Source organism: Oncorhynchus nerka, linkage group LG24 (assembly GCF_034236695.1).
Source record: "Oncorhynchus nerka isolate Pitt River linkage group LG24, Oner_Uvic_2.0, whole genome shotgun sequence".
Taxonomy (NCBI): Eukaryota; Metazoa; Chordata; class Actinopteri; order Salmoniformes; family Salmonidae; genus Oncorhynchus; species Oncorhynchus nerka.
In genome coordinates this window covers 38,969,653-38,984,880 of record NC_088419.1, presented here as the reverse complement: position 1 = coordinate 38,984,880, position 15,228 = coordinate 38,969,653, and the positions used below count along the sequence as shown (strand labels likewise).

Below are 15,228 nucleotides of genomic sequence, written 5' to 3'. Positions count from 1 at the left end.
ATCAGCATCAACAAGTACGAACACATTTAACACAGAGAGATAGATAGTGCCACGGAGTGTGATTGTAATCTTTGTCTCCCAAATGTGATCATCAACTCTCCATGCAGTCTGCAGTCTTGAGATAGTCTTGAGTGTCAGGGAAAATGTAAGGGGTATTTTATTTAGGAATGTAGTGAAGTAAAAGTTGTCAAACATATAAATTGTAAAGTAAAAATAACCCCCAAAATACCACTGCTAATACCATGGCTTTTCTTGTTATTTATTTTCAGGTCAAGTATATAATGGTATAGCAAGCTAATAACAGTACACATTGCTGCCACTTTTACTCACTCTGGGCTGTAAGACAAGAGCTCCCTATGTCTATTCACCCGCCTTGTCAAGGCCATCATCGTAAATAAGAATTTGTTCTTAACTGACTTGCCTAGTTAAATAAAGGTTAAATTAAAAAGATAAACAACCAGCATTTCCAGAATAAAGTTAGCCAAACAGTGCCTCTTGCAGGTTCAGAGGAGGAAATGTGTATTACATCGAAAACCATACCCTCTCTACTCACCAGAAGAAAAAGTGTCCAAATCCAAGTCCATTACAGACACATAGATGACTAACAAAAGGATAAAACAGGCACATAAAAAAAGTCAGGCAGTGAAATTAAATAGCACAGTATCAACCATGTGTGATGTCACTGGAATTCACAGGCTTAGGGAGGTGCGTCTTAATGTGCGTGTGGTTTGTGGTGTGGTGAATTGTGTGGTGTTGTGGAGAGGTGTGTGTGTACCTGCATAGTGAGGCATGCTACCCAGCGTGCCTGGCAGACGGCGGTGAGAGAAAGTGAGAGACCGAGAGGAGATGTTGACACACCAACCACCAGCCCAGATGCCAAATCAAATCAAAGTTTATTTGTCACGTGCGCCGAATACAACAGTTGTGTGAAGACCTGCTTACTTACAGGCTCTAACCAACAGTTGGGGAGGTGTGGATCCTCTCCAACATATTTCAAATCATTACTAGGACTTCTATATCAAATCCGTAGGACTGTAAAGCTGTCTGGATGAGTGGAAGCTGTCTGGTATACAGGACAGACTCTTTGCCATGTGCTTTGTGTCTAGTCATACAATGAGTACTCAGTAGGCATGTCAGAAGAAGAAAATTTTGTACTAAATTCAAGTGGATTTATATCAATAGATACAGTGAACAACATCTATACATTATTCTTACATCTTTACATCTACTACTTGGTGTCTCTTGTTTTAGTCAATACATTTACTGGCTTTCTATGACAGTGAGGAAACAATCCGCTCAGCCATCAGTGTGCTAAGGCAAATTATGATTTCAATTCAGAGAGTAAATTGAAATTCAATACATAAATTGAAATTATGACTAAATTAATTCCAATTCCCTTCCTGAATTGAAAACTGATTTGAACCCAACTATGTGAGGCAAATATATTCCATCTGCAAACATAACTGCTGACTCATTACAACCATGTTCCCACTAGTTAGTAGCTTGAGTCAGCTTCAGAGATTTCTGCTGGATGTTCTTACTGAAGGGCATCATAAAGTCCTCAAAGTCCACCTCGTAGGAAAACCTCTCCCTCTTCTTCTGCATCTTCTCTACCAGCTGGCTGGTGGTGGTCTGCTTGCCCCATACCTGGAACATAAAGGGGGAGAACATAGAGTTGTATAGAAGACATTCACCATTTTGAAGTAATCAACTGGGTGGGACTTCCTATGAGGTAAGGAAAGATCACATAATTCCATCCAGGTCATCAGGAGGGATCAGCCAATTAATTATACTGGTGAGCAAACATTCCATAACTGCAGGTGGCATTACACCTCCAACCTTGAGTTTATTTATACTTGTTCAAAGAACACACTCCAGGTGGCAGTGTGCACCCTTTCAGTTTGTTCTTTGAAGTAGTAGAATAGTAGTAGAATAAAATGGACTACTTCAAAATGGAGGCCTCAATGGCGCTGCCCGTGCCCTCAAAAACAGTGCTGATGTAGCAGGGGTAATCAGATTAAAATGACAACAAATCTCTCTCAAATGAGTTTGGTAACAATGTTAATTTTTTTCTGCAAGACATGTACAGTGGGGCAAAAAAGTATTTAGTCAGCCACCAATTGTGCAAGTTCTCCCACTTAAAAACATGAGAGAGGCCTGTAATTTTCATCATATGTATACTTCAACTATGACAGACAAAATGAGGAAAAAAAATCCAGAAAATCACATTGTAGGATTTTTAATGAATTTATTTGCAAATTATGGTGGAAAAATAAGTATTTGGTCACCTACAAACAAGCAAGAAATCTGGTTCTCACAGACCTGTAACTTCTTCTTTAAGAGGCTCCTCTGTCCTCCACTCGTTACCTGTATTAATGGCACCTATTTGAACTTGTTATCAGTATAAAAGACACCTGTCCACAACCTCAAATAGTCACACTCCAAACTCCACTATGGCCAAAACCAAAGAGCTGTCAAAGGAAACCAGAAACAAAATTGTAGACCTGCACCAGGCTGGGAAGACCGAATCTGCAATAGGTAAGCAGCTTGGTTTGAAGAAATCAACTGTGGGAGCAATTATTAGGAAATGGAAGACATACAAGACCACTGATAATCTCCCTCGATCTGGGGCTTCATGCAAGACCTCACCCCGTGGGGTCAAAATGATCACAAGAACGTTGAGCAAAAATCCCACAACCACACGGGGGGGACCTAGTGAATGACCTGCAGAGAGCTGGGACCAAAGTAACAAAGCCTACCATCAGTAACACACTACGCCACCAGGGACTCAAATCCTGCAGTGCCAGACGTGTCCCCCTGCTTAAGCCAGTACATGTCCAGGCCCGTCTGAAGTTTGCTAGAGAGCATTTGGATGATCCAGAAGAAGATTGGGAGAATGTCATATGTCAGATATTTTTACTTTTTACTTTTTGGTAAAAACTCAACTCGTCGTGTTTGGAGGACAAAGAATGCTTAGTTGCATCCAAAGAACACCATACCTACTGTGAAGCATGGGGGTGGAAACATCATGCTTTGGGGCTGTTTTTCTGCAAAGGGATCAGGACGATTGATCCGTGTAAAGGAAAGAATGAATGGGGCCAAGTATCGTGAGATTTTGAGTGAAAACCTCCTTCCATCAGCAAGGGCATTGAAGATGAAACGTGGCTGAGTCTTTCAGCATGACAATGATCCCAAACACCGCCTGGGCAACGAAGGAGTGGCTTCGTAAGAAGCATTTCAAGTTCCTGGAGTGGCCTAGCCAGTCTCCAGATCTCAACCCCATAGAAAATCTTTGGAGGGAGTTGAAAGTCTGTGTTGCCAAGCAACAGCCCCAAAACATCACTGCTCTAGAGGAGATATGCATGGAGGAATGGGCTAAAATACCAGCAAAAGTGTGTGAAAACCTTGTGAAGACTTACAGAAAACGTGTGACCTCTGTCATTGCCAACAAAGGGTTTATAACAAAGTATTGAGATAAACTTTTGTTATTGACCAAATACTTATTTTCCACCATCATTTGCAAATAGATTCATTAAAAATCCTTCAATGTGATTTTCTGGATTTTTTTCCCTCATTTTATCTGTCATAGTTGAAGTGTACCTATGATGAAAATTACAGGCCTCTCTCATCTTTTTAAGTGGGAGAACTTGCACTACTGGTGGCTGACTAAATACTTTTTTTGCCCCACTGTACATGTCTTGCAGAAAAAAATTAACATTGTTACCAAACTCATTTGAGAGAGATTCGTTGTCATTTTAATCTGATTACCCCTGCTACATCAGCACTGCAATGGCATAGCAGTCCTACCGTTTTTGGCACATAGCTGATGTCCACTTTGTTGACTTGTCCACTGATGATCTGAGTGCTGTGTCGAATGATGCTCTCCTTCAGGGACATCGCTTTATTCACTACCATCTCAGATGGAGCAGGTGTCACCGGACCATGACCCTGGGGGGGGGGGGGGGACCATGGCAACACAGTCATCAAGTCATCAAGGAGGCAGATAAAACAGCAATCAAGGTTTAGGGTCAGTTCCATTTCAATTCAGTCAATTTCTGGAGATTGTATCAGCATTTTAATTCTACATCAACTGAAATATTGACTCATTGATTTTCAATGAGGATTTATCAATACTTAGGAATTTTAATTCATATCTTGACTGAATTGAAATAGAATTGAGCCCAACCCTGGAGCAACATTGAAGTAACCACAGTGACACAGCAAAAACTGGAATATCTTATGTTTCACCGAGTCTTGGCTGAACAACAAAATGGATAATATAGAGCTGGCTGGGATTTCCATGCATCGGCATTACAGAGCAGCTACGTCTGGTAAGACGAGGGGTGGGGGTATGTGTATTTGTCAATAACAGCTGGTGCATGATGTCTAATATTTAAAAAAGTCTCAAGGTATTGTTCGTCTGAGGTAGAGTACCTCATGACAAGCTATAGACCACACTATCTACCAAGAGAGTTCTCATGTGTATTACTCGTAGCCGTCTATTTACCACCACAAACCAATGCTGGCACTAAGACCGCACTCAACAAGCTGTTTAAGGCCATAAGCAAACAAGAAAATGCTCATCCAGAAGCGGTGCTCCTAGTGGCCGGGGACTTTAATGCAGGAAAACTCATTTTTGCCTAATTTCTACCAGAATGTCACATGTGCAACCAGAGTTTTAAAAAATCTAGACCACCTTTACTCCACACACAGAGATGAACACAAAACTCTCCCTCACCCTCCATTTGGCAAATCTGACCATAATTCTGTCTTCCTTAATCCTGTTTACAAGCATAAACCACAACAGGAAGTATCAGTGACTCGCTCAATACGGAAGTGGTCAGACAGTCCTGTAGCGTAGCATCCACTCTGTTTTGCTAGCACAGACTAGAATATGTTCCGAGATTCATCCAATGGAATTGAGGTGTAATACCACCTCAGTTACAGGCAACATCCACACCCCCGTGCCCTCAGACGAACCATCAAACTCAAGAGCATGTATTGAGCATGCGCGGACCAACTGGCAAGTGTCTTCATTGACATTTTCAAACTCTCCCTGACCGAGTCTGTAATACCTACATGTTTCAAGCAGACCACCATAGTCCCTGTGTAAAAGAATGCGAAGGTAACCTGCCTGAATGACTACCGCGCCGTAGCACTCACGCCAGTAGACATGAAGAGCATTGAAAGGCGGGTCATGGCTCACATCAACACCATCATCCCGGAAACTCTAGACCCACTTCAATTCGCATACCGCGCCAAACAGATCCACAGATGACGCAATCTCCATCTCACTTCACACTGCCCTTTCCAACCTGGACAAAGGGAACACCTATGTGAGACTACAGCGTTGACTACAGCTCAGCATTCAACATCATAGTACCCACAAAGCTCATCACTAAGCTAAGGACCCTGGGACTAAACACCTCCCTCTGCAACTGGATCTTGGACTTCCTGATGGGCCGCCCCCAGATGGTAAGGGTAGGCAACAACACATCTGCCACCCTGATCATCAACCCCGGGGCCCCTCTGGTGTGCGTGCTTAGTCACCGCCTGTACTCCCTGTTCACCCACGACTGTGTGGCCAAGCACGACTCTAACACCATCATTAAGTTTGCTGACGACACAACAGTGATAGGCCTGATCACGGACAACGATGAGACAGCCTATAGGACAGCAACCTCTCCCTCAATGTGAGCAAGAAAAGAAGATAATTGTGGACTACAGGAAAAGGAGGACCGAGCACGCCCCCATTAACTTCGATGGGGCTGTAGTAGAGCAGGTCAAGAGCTTCAAATTCCTTGGTGTCAACATCACCCAACAAACTATCATGGTCCAAACACACCAAGACAGTCGTGAAGAGGGCACGACAACACATTTTCCTCCACAGGAGACTGAAAATATTTGGCATGGGTCCCCAGATCCTCAAAAGGTTATACAGCTCCACCATTGAGAGCATGGTTGCATCACCACCTGGTATGCCAACTGCTCGGCATTCAACTGTAAGACACTACAGAGGGTAGTGCGTATGGCCCAATACATCACCGGGGCCAAGCTTCCTGCCATCCAGGACCTACAGTGCCTTGCGAAAGTATTCGGCCCCCTTGAACTTTGCAACCTTTTGCCACATTTCAGGCTTCAAACATAAAGATATAAAACTGTATTTTTTGTGAAGAATCAACAACAAGTGGGACACAATCATGAAGTGGAACGACATTTATTGGATATTTCAAACTTTTTTAACAAATCAAAAACGGAAAAATTGGGCGTGCAAAATTATTCAGCCCCCTTAAGTTAATACTTTGTAGCGCCACCTTTTGCTGCGATTACAGCTGTAAGTCGCTTGGGGTATGTCTATCAGTTTTGCACATCGAGAGACTGAAATTTTTTCCCATTCCTCCTTGCAAAACAGCTCGAGCTCAGTCAGGTTGGATGGAGAGCATTTGTGAACAGCAGTTTTCAGTTCTTTCCACAGATTCTCGAATGGATTCAGGTCTGGACTTTGACTTGGCCATTCTAACACCTGGATATGTTTATTTTTGAACCATTCCATTGTAGATTTTGCTTTATGTTTTGAATCATTGTCTTGTTGGAAGACAAATCCGTCCCAGTCTCAGGTCTTTTGCAGACTCCATCAGGTTTTCTTCCAGAATGGTCCTGTATTTGGCTCCATCCATCTTCCCATCGATTTTAACCATCTTCCCTGTCCCTGCTGAAGAAAAGCAGGCCAAACCATGATGCTGCCACCACCATGTTTGACAGTGGGGATGGTGTGTTCAGGGTGATGAGCTGTGTTGCTTTTACGCCAAAAATAACGTTTTGCATTGTTGCCAAAAAGTTCAATTTTGGTTTCATCTGACCAGAGCACCTTCTTCCACATGTTTGGTGTGTCTCCCAGGTGGCTTGTGGCAAACTTTAAACAACACTTTTTATGGATATCTTTAAGAAATGGCTTTCTTCTTGCCACTCTTCCATAAAGGCCAGATTTGTGCAATATACGACTGATTGTTGTCCTATGGACAGAGTCTCCCACCTCAGCTGTAGATCTCTGCAGTTCATCCAGAGTGATCATGGGCCTCTTGGCTGCATCTCTGATCAGTCTTCTCCTTGTATGAGCTGAAAGTTTAGAGGGACGGCCAGGTCTTGGTAGATTTGCAGTGGTCTGATACTCCTTCCATTTCAATATTATCGCTTGCACAGTGCTCCTTGGGATGTTTAAAGCTTGGGAAATCTTTTTGTATCCAAATCCGGCATTAAACTTCTTCACAACAGTATCTCGGACCTGCCTGGTGTGTTCCTTGTTCTTCATGATGCTCTCTGCGCTTTTAACGGACCTCTGAGACTATCACAGTGCAGGTGCATTTATACGGAGACTTGATTACACACAGGTGGATTGTATTTATCATCATTAGTCATTTAGGTCAACATTGGATCATTCAGAGATCCTCACTGAACTTCTGGAGAGAGTTTGCTGCACTGAAAGTAAAGGGGCTGAATAATTTTGCACGCCCAATTTTTCAGTTTTTGATTTGTTAAAAAAGTGTGAAATATCCAATAAATGTCGTTCCACTTCATGATTGTGCCCCACTTGTTGTTGATTCTTCACAAAAAAATACAGTTTTATATCTTTATGTTTGAAGCCTGAAATGTGGCAAAAGATCGCAAAGTTCAAGGGGGCAGAATACTTTCGCAAGGCACTGTATATATTAGGCAGTGTCAAAGGAAGGCCTGAAGGCCCAAGAAATTGTCAAAGACTACAGTCACCCAAGTCATAGACTTCTCTCTGCTACCGCACGGCAAGAGGTACCGGAGAGCCAAGTCTAGGACCAAAATGCTCATTAGCAGCTTCTACCCCAAAGCCACAAGACTGCTGAACAATTGATCGAATGGCCACCCAGACTATTTACATTGACACCCTCCCCTCAGATACTCGCTGTTTATTATCTATGCATAGTCACTTTACCCCTACCTACATATACAAATGACCTCGACTACACTGTACCACCGCACATGGGCTCTGTACCGGTACCCCATGTATATAGCAATTTTATTTTACTTGAGTTTGAATAGGGACTCGCATGGTGTCTCTGCCGGCTACGATGCCTCTGGTTATTGAGAACTACACCACGGCCTTGTCAGCAAGTAATTCTACACGTCTGGACTAATTTGCTTACAAGTCTCTGGGGTAGGGTAACAGGGACTATCCTTTTACACTTTTTGGTTTTCGGTCACATTGAGAGATGGGAAAATCTCAATGTGATCAAAAAAGAATGGGTGTGTGTGACCACATCTTTGACATACAGGAATTTGATGATTGGTTAACAGTTTTACCATCGATCGGATCAAAAATAGAAAGAAACGGTCAACGTTGTTAGGACAAACCAGTAGCATCAAAGGTTCTTGTACCTTTTCTTGGGCAGTGGCAGGTCTGGGTTTAGGTTGAGGTTTACCCCCTTTTCCTTTCTTGTTCTCCTTGAGTTTGGGCAGAGAATCAATCTTAGCCTGGACCAAGTCCACAATCCTGAAGTCTGCATAGGCACGGGCGATGTCCAAGCAATTTTGCTCTGAAACAAAATGCACTTATTCAAATGGCAGAAAAAGTCTCTGAGGCAATCGATCAACCAAAACAGTCAACCAACTTGGCTGTTCTGAGTGCTGACCTTATGTGTAGTTTGGGTAGCCTACAGAGTGAGTGAGTATTCATTCATTGTTTGCTATTTAATATCCTACTGCATCATGCTATTCATGTACCATGTACAGTACCTTTCTTGTTTTCTGCAGCGACCTTTGCCCCGGCCTTGATGAGGTAGTCCACACAGCAGGGCCTGCAGCTCTCGATGGCCCTCATGAGGGGTGTGGCACCGTTGAGAGCGGGCGTGTCCACCTTGGCACCTCTCTCCACCAGCAGCTCCATTATGTCCAGTTGTCCTGCGTGACAAGCGTGGTGGAGGGGCGTCCAACGGAACTGGTCACACACATTCACGTCAGCCCTGTGGTATATAAGAAACACACACGGTACATTACTGAAATAGGCCTAATGCTATGACTGACTAAACCACTATAACTTTACCGGCATAATCACACTGCATTATAAAGCAAACATCGAGAAATGTATACAGTCTACAAAAAGGAGAAGTGATAAGGATGAGTTGTGTTACAACCCCTTTACATATGTTGACTAAGGTGTTCCATAAACTAAAACTAAATAAACTCGTCCAGGAGAGAATTCTATCTCACCCCAAGTTGAGGAGGAATTGGGCCACCTCGTAGTTTCCACTGGAGCAGGCGGTCATGAGAGGGGTCTTATAGAAGCGGTCCTTCACGTCCACCGGGACCCCCTGACTGAAGGCCAGGTTCAGAGACTCCAGGTCCCCCGTCTTCACACAGTAGTTGATGTCGATATAGACCCTCTCCGGCTTGTCTAGGTACCAGGCTGAATCATCCTCTATCGGGTGGACTGGCGGGTGGTCGCGGTCGAAACGAGTGACGTCAGTACAATGCTGGTACGTCTCGATCATGTAGTGAGGCGGCCCGCCGTCGTCCCGTCTGTATATAAGCTCAGGTGGGATTGTACAAATAGGCATGGGGAGAGTGAATTTAGCCTTTTTCTTGCCCTTTTTACCTCTCTTTCCTCCTTTCTTCTTCTTTGGACCATAAGAGGCGATGGTAAATGATTTCTGGAGGTACTTGAGGCCCTTGAAGAAGTCACTGACGTTGACTAGTCCTTCTCTCCTTTTGTCGTGGGCCACTACCACCTTATGGAGCTGGTCCAGTTCCACTGGGGCCTGGAGCTTCTGCAGCACAGATATGAACATTTCCCTAGAGACTGTCTCCGTGCCCTTGGCTTCTGATTCATCCAAAAAGGCGTTCCGGAGGGCGGCCTCGTGCTCGTGGGACCAATCGTGGAGGGTCAGGGCCCAGGGAGTGTTGGGATTGGACACCCCGGTTTTGGAGTACTTCCCGTGTATCCTCTCTGCTTTCTTGAGTTCCTTTACCACTGCCTTGTAGCTGTTGTCTTTGGCAATATGACGGGGAAGAAGGCCCTCCTGGTTTTTTTGTTTGGGGTTACAACCTGAAGTTATCACACAATAAAGATGGAAACCCTTTCGTGACTGAAGTGGAATAAAAATCTGACAAATCAATAGCCAACATTCCAAATGCTGGGAATAAAATGTATAAAATGCTTAAAAATGTTTCAAACACATGTTCACTGAGCTTACCGTCAATGTGTTTGTATGAGTTTAAGAAGGACTGATTCATTCCGTGTATATTAGTTACAGTATTAGTAAAAAAAGCATGTTAGTTAGGGCACATACCTCTCTGTGCTAGGAATCTGCAGCAATCAGTGAAGCCCCCTCGGGCAGCGTAGTGCAGAGGAGTGTCTCCCTCTGATGTCATCACCCCCATGTCAGCTGAGTAAGCAGACAGCACCTGGATCACCTGCAGGAAGTCAATACAATTATATTAAATTATATTAACTGATGATGCTTGTACACAAACAGATGACGTATAGGGCCTGTTTCCCGGACCCAAAATAAGCCTTGTCCTGCTCAATGGAAAATGTCTATAGGAAGTGTTTTTCAGTTCAGGACTAAGCTTAATCTGGGTCCAGGAAATTGGCGCATGAAGTTCAGACTAGGGTTGCAAAAATACCGGTAATTTACCAAAGTTACCAGAATCTTCAGTCATTTATTAATTAACAGAAAATATATGGCAATCTATCGTGACTTTGGTCACAACTTTTTTTAAATTATGGTTCAAGAGAAAATAGCCTAGTTAATAAAAAAAGCATCTAATCAACCACGGCATTAACTCTGCAACTCAACCAACTATTGACTATTTTCACAACTGCCACTACTTTGACGCCAAAACATTAACAACAAATACATATTGACATAGTAAAATAAAATAGAAGTGTGTAAAAATATATATAAAGGGATATTTCATGCTGAAACCCTCATATTATACACCAATAGTATTCACTAAATTGATGGTTTACATTTAGGATAATGTTTGACATCTTTGTCATTCTGTTTTTCTATTTTAATAACATCTTATTTAGTAATTTCATATATTTTATATGTGATAAGGCCACACAGAGGGCCCAAAATAATAAGACACTAATAATCTGAAGTACCCAAAAGGCCCACTAGATGTCTTTTGATAGATTACATGAATCCAAAAAGTTTCCAGTAATTTACCCTCCCTTTGCAACCTTAGTACAGATATATTGTATATGTGGCCCATGTGGGAATTAAAGCCACAATTAGACATGGGTAGTCTATACTGACAGACACCTGACGTTCAAATTAATTATTACTGCTTAGGCTACCTGGGGTAGCAGGTAGCCTAGTGGTTAGAGCAATGGACTAGTAAACGAAAGGTTGTTAGACTGAATCCCTGAGCTGACAAGGTAAAAATCTGTTGTTCTGCCCCTGAACAGGGCACTGTTCATAGGCTGTCATTGTAAATAAGAATTTGTTCTTAAATCTGTTGTTCTGCCCCTGAACAGGGCACTGTTCCTAGGCTGTCATTGTAAATAAGAATTTGTTCTTAACTAACTTGCCTAGTTATATAAAGGTCAAATTAAAAAAATAACCCACCTCAAAGAATCCCCCCATGGCAGCGAAGTGTGTGGCGTGGAGGCGGTTCTTGTCGAGGGTGTTGGGGTTTGCCCCCCTCAGTAGGATGGCTCTGACCAGCTCTACAGCCCCAGCCCTGGCTGCCTCCATCAACGCAGTGCGGCCTGTCATCTGAAGAGACAGGAGGATGTCACCTCTATGTGATATATGTGTGAATATGAAGACCAAATTCACACACATCAAAGTCTTAGTTACCTTATTCTATATCTACATTACTCAGAGACAACAATTCAGGTAATATCCTCTCCCATAATTCACAAGTCACAATAAGTTACATTTTAGAAAATATAAAATTAGTTGAATCCAAAATGGCACACTTATAATTTTTCAGCAAACTGTACCTAATAAGACTAAAGTATTGCACTAAATATAGAATAGGGTGTAATTTCAGATTTGCCCATTGATCTCCCAAAAACTCCCATGTCATGTGTTATGAGACCTGATTGGCTGAGTTGGGGTCGGCGCCCTGCTCCAGGATGCTGAGGCACATGGCGGAGCAGTCGGCAGCACGTTGACACGCCAGCAGGAACACGGGTGTCCCGGCGAGCGAGACGTTGTTGACATCAGCCATGCTGTGTAGGGCCACCTGCAGGCAGCGCATGTGGCGCTTGGTGGGGAAGATGCAGTAGAAGAGCACACCTGGGAAAAGAGCCAAGAGCCACCAAGTGAGCCATTGAGCTGAAGGGATCGGATTACCCAGCAGGCTTTACAGACAAGGGAGAGGTTCCCTTCTGATCTGTAATTAGATGTGTCCACAATCATCCCCAGTAAATAGCAAAGACTCATTGACTGTAAACTGAAGACTGGACCACACTGCAATTGAGGCTATTATCATAATTGGGCTTTAAGGAGTTTTGTATGAGCACCGTTGGGTTGGCTCCTTTGGAGGGAGGGAGTCAATTCGAGCCGCCTGAGACACTGATCTCATCAATATGTAAACAGAAGAAAGCATGCATTTTCATGAGTCAAACAGTCACGCCATTCAACAGGAGGCTACCAGACTGAACTTGAAACAGAACTCATCTCTTTGTATCAGAGCTACACACACAGTAATACAGTAAGTAAGCAAACTGTGGAGTGGAAATTTGAATACAGTGAATACTATGGTTTGAATTGATGCAAAGAGCACATTTCCATCTACGGGTAATAAATAAAGTAATATTATATTTGATTCCATCCCATTGCATAAAATTATATTCTCAGTGGCTGACTATTCTACTCTACACTACTCTACTCAATATCTCTAGCAAACACAGCATCACCTAATCTGGGGGCTGACTGGATCCTCTCACCTTTCCCCTCAGCATCCAACAGGTTCATTTTAGCGTAGTTCTTAGCTAGCAGGGCCACCATGCCGTCGTGCCCCATCTCAGCTGCTAACATGACCGGGGTGCGCCCCCTTTTGTCCTGGACGTTGGGCTGGGCGCCCTGGGCCAGCAGGAAGCTGACCATGTTTGTGTTGTTGGCCACAGCAGCCAGGTGGAGAACTCCGGTGCCCTCCCGTGGCTCTGTCAGGTTGATGAGGTCCTCCACACCCATGTCTACCATCTTCTCTATCTGAGGCTGGTCTCCCTCATGGACATACTGGAGGAGCCGGTAGATCTGCAGCACCTGCAGGCGACCCTCAGCCACCGGGGTCTTCATTATGGGTCAGTGGGCAAGTAGGGGCTCTCCTTCCAGACCAGGGTCAAATACTATATGTCAAAAGTTTGAAATAATTGAGTTTCACTTTATTTACATTTGTCTGGTACAATGTAGCCAATGGTATAGTCCCCAAAATGCACATTTTAAACCAAAGCATGCACAACTCTCGCAGAACTAAACTCCACTCTATGGTGAAGAAAGTTTAGAAACGTCCTTTATAATGGTGTATAAACTTCCTTCACCGTGGAGTGGAGTTTAGTCCGATAACACAACTCAAAAAATAGCCGACCTTCAACTATATGTATTTCTTTGACCCTTTCTCCTTGAGATTAAAATACAATCAAACTGTAGGCCCTATAACGTTACTATCAACTCACTCTCACATCTCCTTGTGGCCATTCTGCCTCGCTGTTGTAAACTGTTTACGTTCCGTTTACGATATCAATTTTTTTTTTTTTAAGTGGGGTAGGTCTGGCTTGTTTACGTGTCTGCCTAGCTACGTAAAATATGCCTAGCTACGTAGAATATGCCTAGACCAAACTAACGTAAACTGCAAAACAATTTGAAAGACAGCTTTTAAATTGTGCTTTCTTACCTTTAAAAAAATTCTCACATGCAGAAACTATTTCTACGTGGTTAGTTTCTTGACAAATCCAGTCATCATTGGAGCGAAATTAACGCGTAATCGACCGAATAGTTTGTTGTTTCAAAGCACAACCTGTGACTTTTGTTGGAGAGCAGGGTGGGAAAGAATTCCCATAGCAACGGAACGTGCGGGTAAAATCACTAGAGGATGGGCCTCAAGGAATAACTGCCGGCATCTTGAATGCTGGCAGGCAACGCGCATTCTATTTTACTCAATGGCTATGCTCTTAAAGTGGAATTACGGGTTCGTTGCACTTCACTGGCGTTGCAAATATCAGTTTACATCGTGTTTGTCAGTCCTGTCACTCAAGCACAGTCTTAAAGAGAGTAAAACCAAAAGCCAAAGGAATAAGATCAGACTGCGAGAGTAAAAGTGGATGAATATTGCCTCCCCTCTTCAAAATCAAAAAGTAATCTCCAAATATTCAGGGTTCAGCAGCGCAGTGAAGTAGAGCTATCATATAATCCTGGACATCCGTTTTCACGAGTGCAACAGTTTACAGTTGTCATAGAGAGGAATTGAGTTTAGCCTAGCTGTTTGCTAGCACTATTGAAATGTTTGTGTTTTTATAAAACACTCCACTTAGAATCTCATTCTGGATAAAGTCTCTGCACTACATTTTGACCCCCCACCTGTGCTGTAAATCCATATTTGAATAATGCTTCTTACAACAAAAATATGGATTTATGGGACATTGGATTTAATTAAATTGAGTGGAAAGAATGAGATTCTGATATATGAGTTAGTTTGGAGTATTTGAGCGTTTTATAACATGCTTAGACACATTTTCATAATGCATTATTGTCTATCGAAAGTGAAGACTGTAACCAAACAAAATATATTTTTTAAGTTTGGGGGAAACAACTACAAGCACAAAAATAGTGAAAATAAGGTAACGTGTAAAAATGGGTGAACTTCCCCATTTAGTCAAAGCGGAATGAAGACAAGGCCTCAAAGGGATTAACAAAAAAATGCAAATATGTCATTTACTATGTCATAATTTTTTTTTTTAATGTCAAACGTTAGTATAAGCTTATTATTTCTTGTTTTGATATAACTATATTTAGAAAAGTGATAAAATAACATGTGCACTACTCTAGTAGTGACACAGTAGTGAAACAAGACGTTTTCAATAGTAATTCAAAAGGGTTTATGTAGGAAATTAAATAGTCTCAGGAGCAATTCAGTAGGAACACAACACTACGTACACAAATGGCACTGGCAGCAGTAATTCAATATGAATTGAGTAGCCATACAGAATTCACGTGTAGGCATTGTGTAGTAATTCAATCGTGA

General features: G+C 42.7%; 1 protein-coding gene across 2 annotated transcripts; it reads right to left on the bottom strand.

Annotated features, from left to right (window-relative positions):
• Positions 1-876: 876 nt before the first annotated feature.
• Positions 877-14,401, bottom strand: ankef1a (ankyrin repeat and EF-hand domain containing 1a). 2 transcript variants are annotated; one of them, XM_029631788.2, is made up of 10 exons: positions 13,882-14,401; positions 12,935-13,336; positions 12,082-12,281; positions 11,604-11,753; positions 10,317-10,440; positions 9,238-10,072; positions 8,764-8,990; positions 8,407-8,564; positions 3,808-3,948; positions 877-1,647 (listed from the first exon to the last, which is right to left on the bottom strand). In XM_029631788.2, exons 2-10 carry the CDS (start codon positions 13,284-13,286, stop codon positions 1,492-1,494), a joined length of 2,343 nt encoding a protein of 780 aa, XP_029487648.2. In that variant the 5' UTR covers positions 13,287-13,336; positions 13,882-14,401; the 3' UTR covers positions 877-1,491. The 2 variants fall into 2 exon arrangements, with proteins under 2 accessions (XP_029487648.2, XP_029487649.2); XM_029631789.2 differs by lacking the exon at positions 13,882-14,401 and adding an exon at positions 13,664-13,739.
• Between the last annotated feature and the right edge of the window lie 827 nt (positions 14,402-15,228).

Excerpts from the sequence above, each read along its gene's own strand:
- ankef1a (XM_029631788.2), bottom strand. The coding sequence starts at position 13,286 with ATGAAGACCCCGGTGGCTGAGGGTCGCCTGCAGGTGCTGCAGATCTAC. Across the intron at positions 10,441-11,603 it reads CCATGGGGGGATTCTTTGAG|GTGATCCAGGTGCTGTCTGC; the intron begins GTGGGTTATTTT and ends GACTTCCTGCAG. Across the intron at positions 8,991-9,237 it reads CAATTCCTCCTCAACTTGGG|GGCTGACGTGAATGTGTGTG; the intron begins GTGAGATAGAAT and ends TATATACCACAG.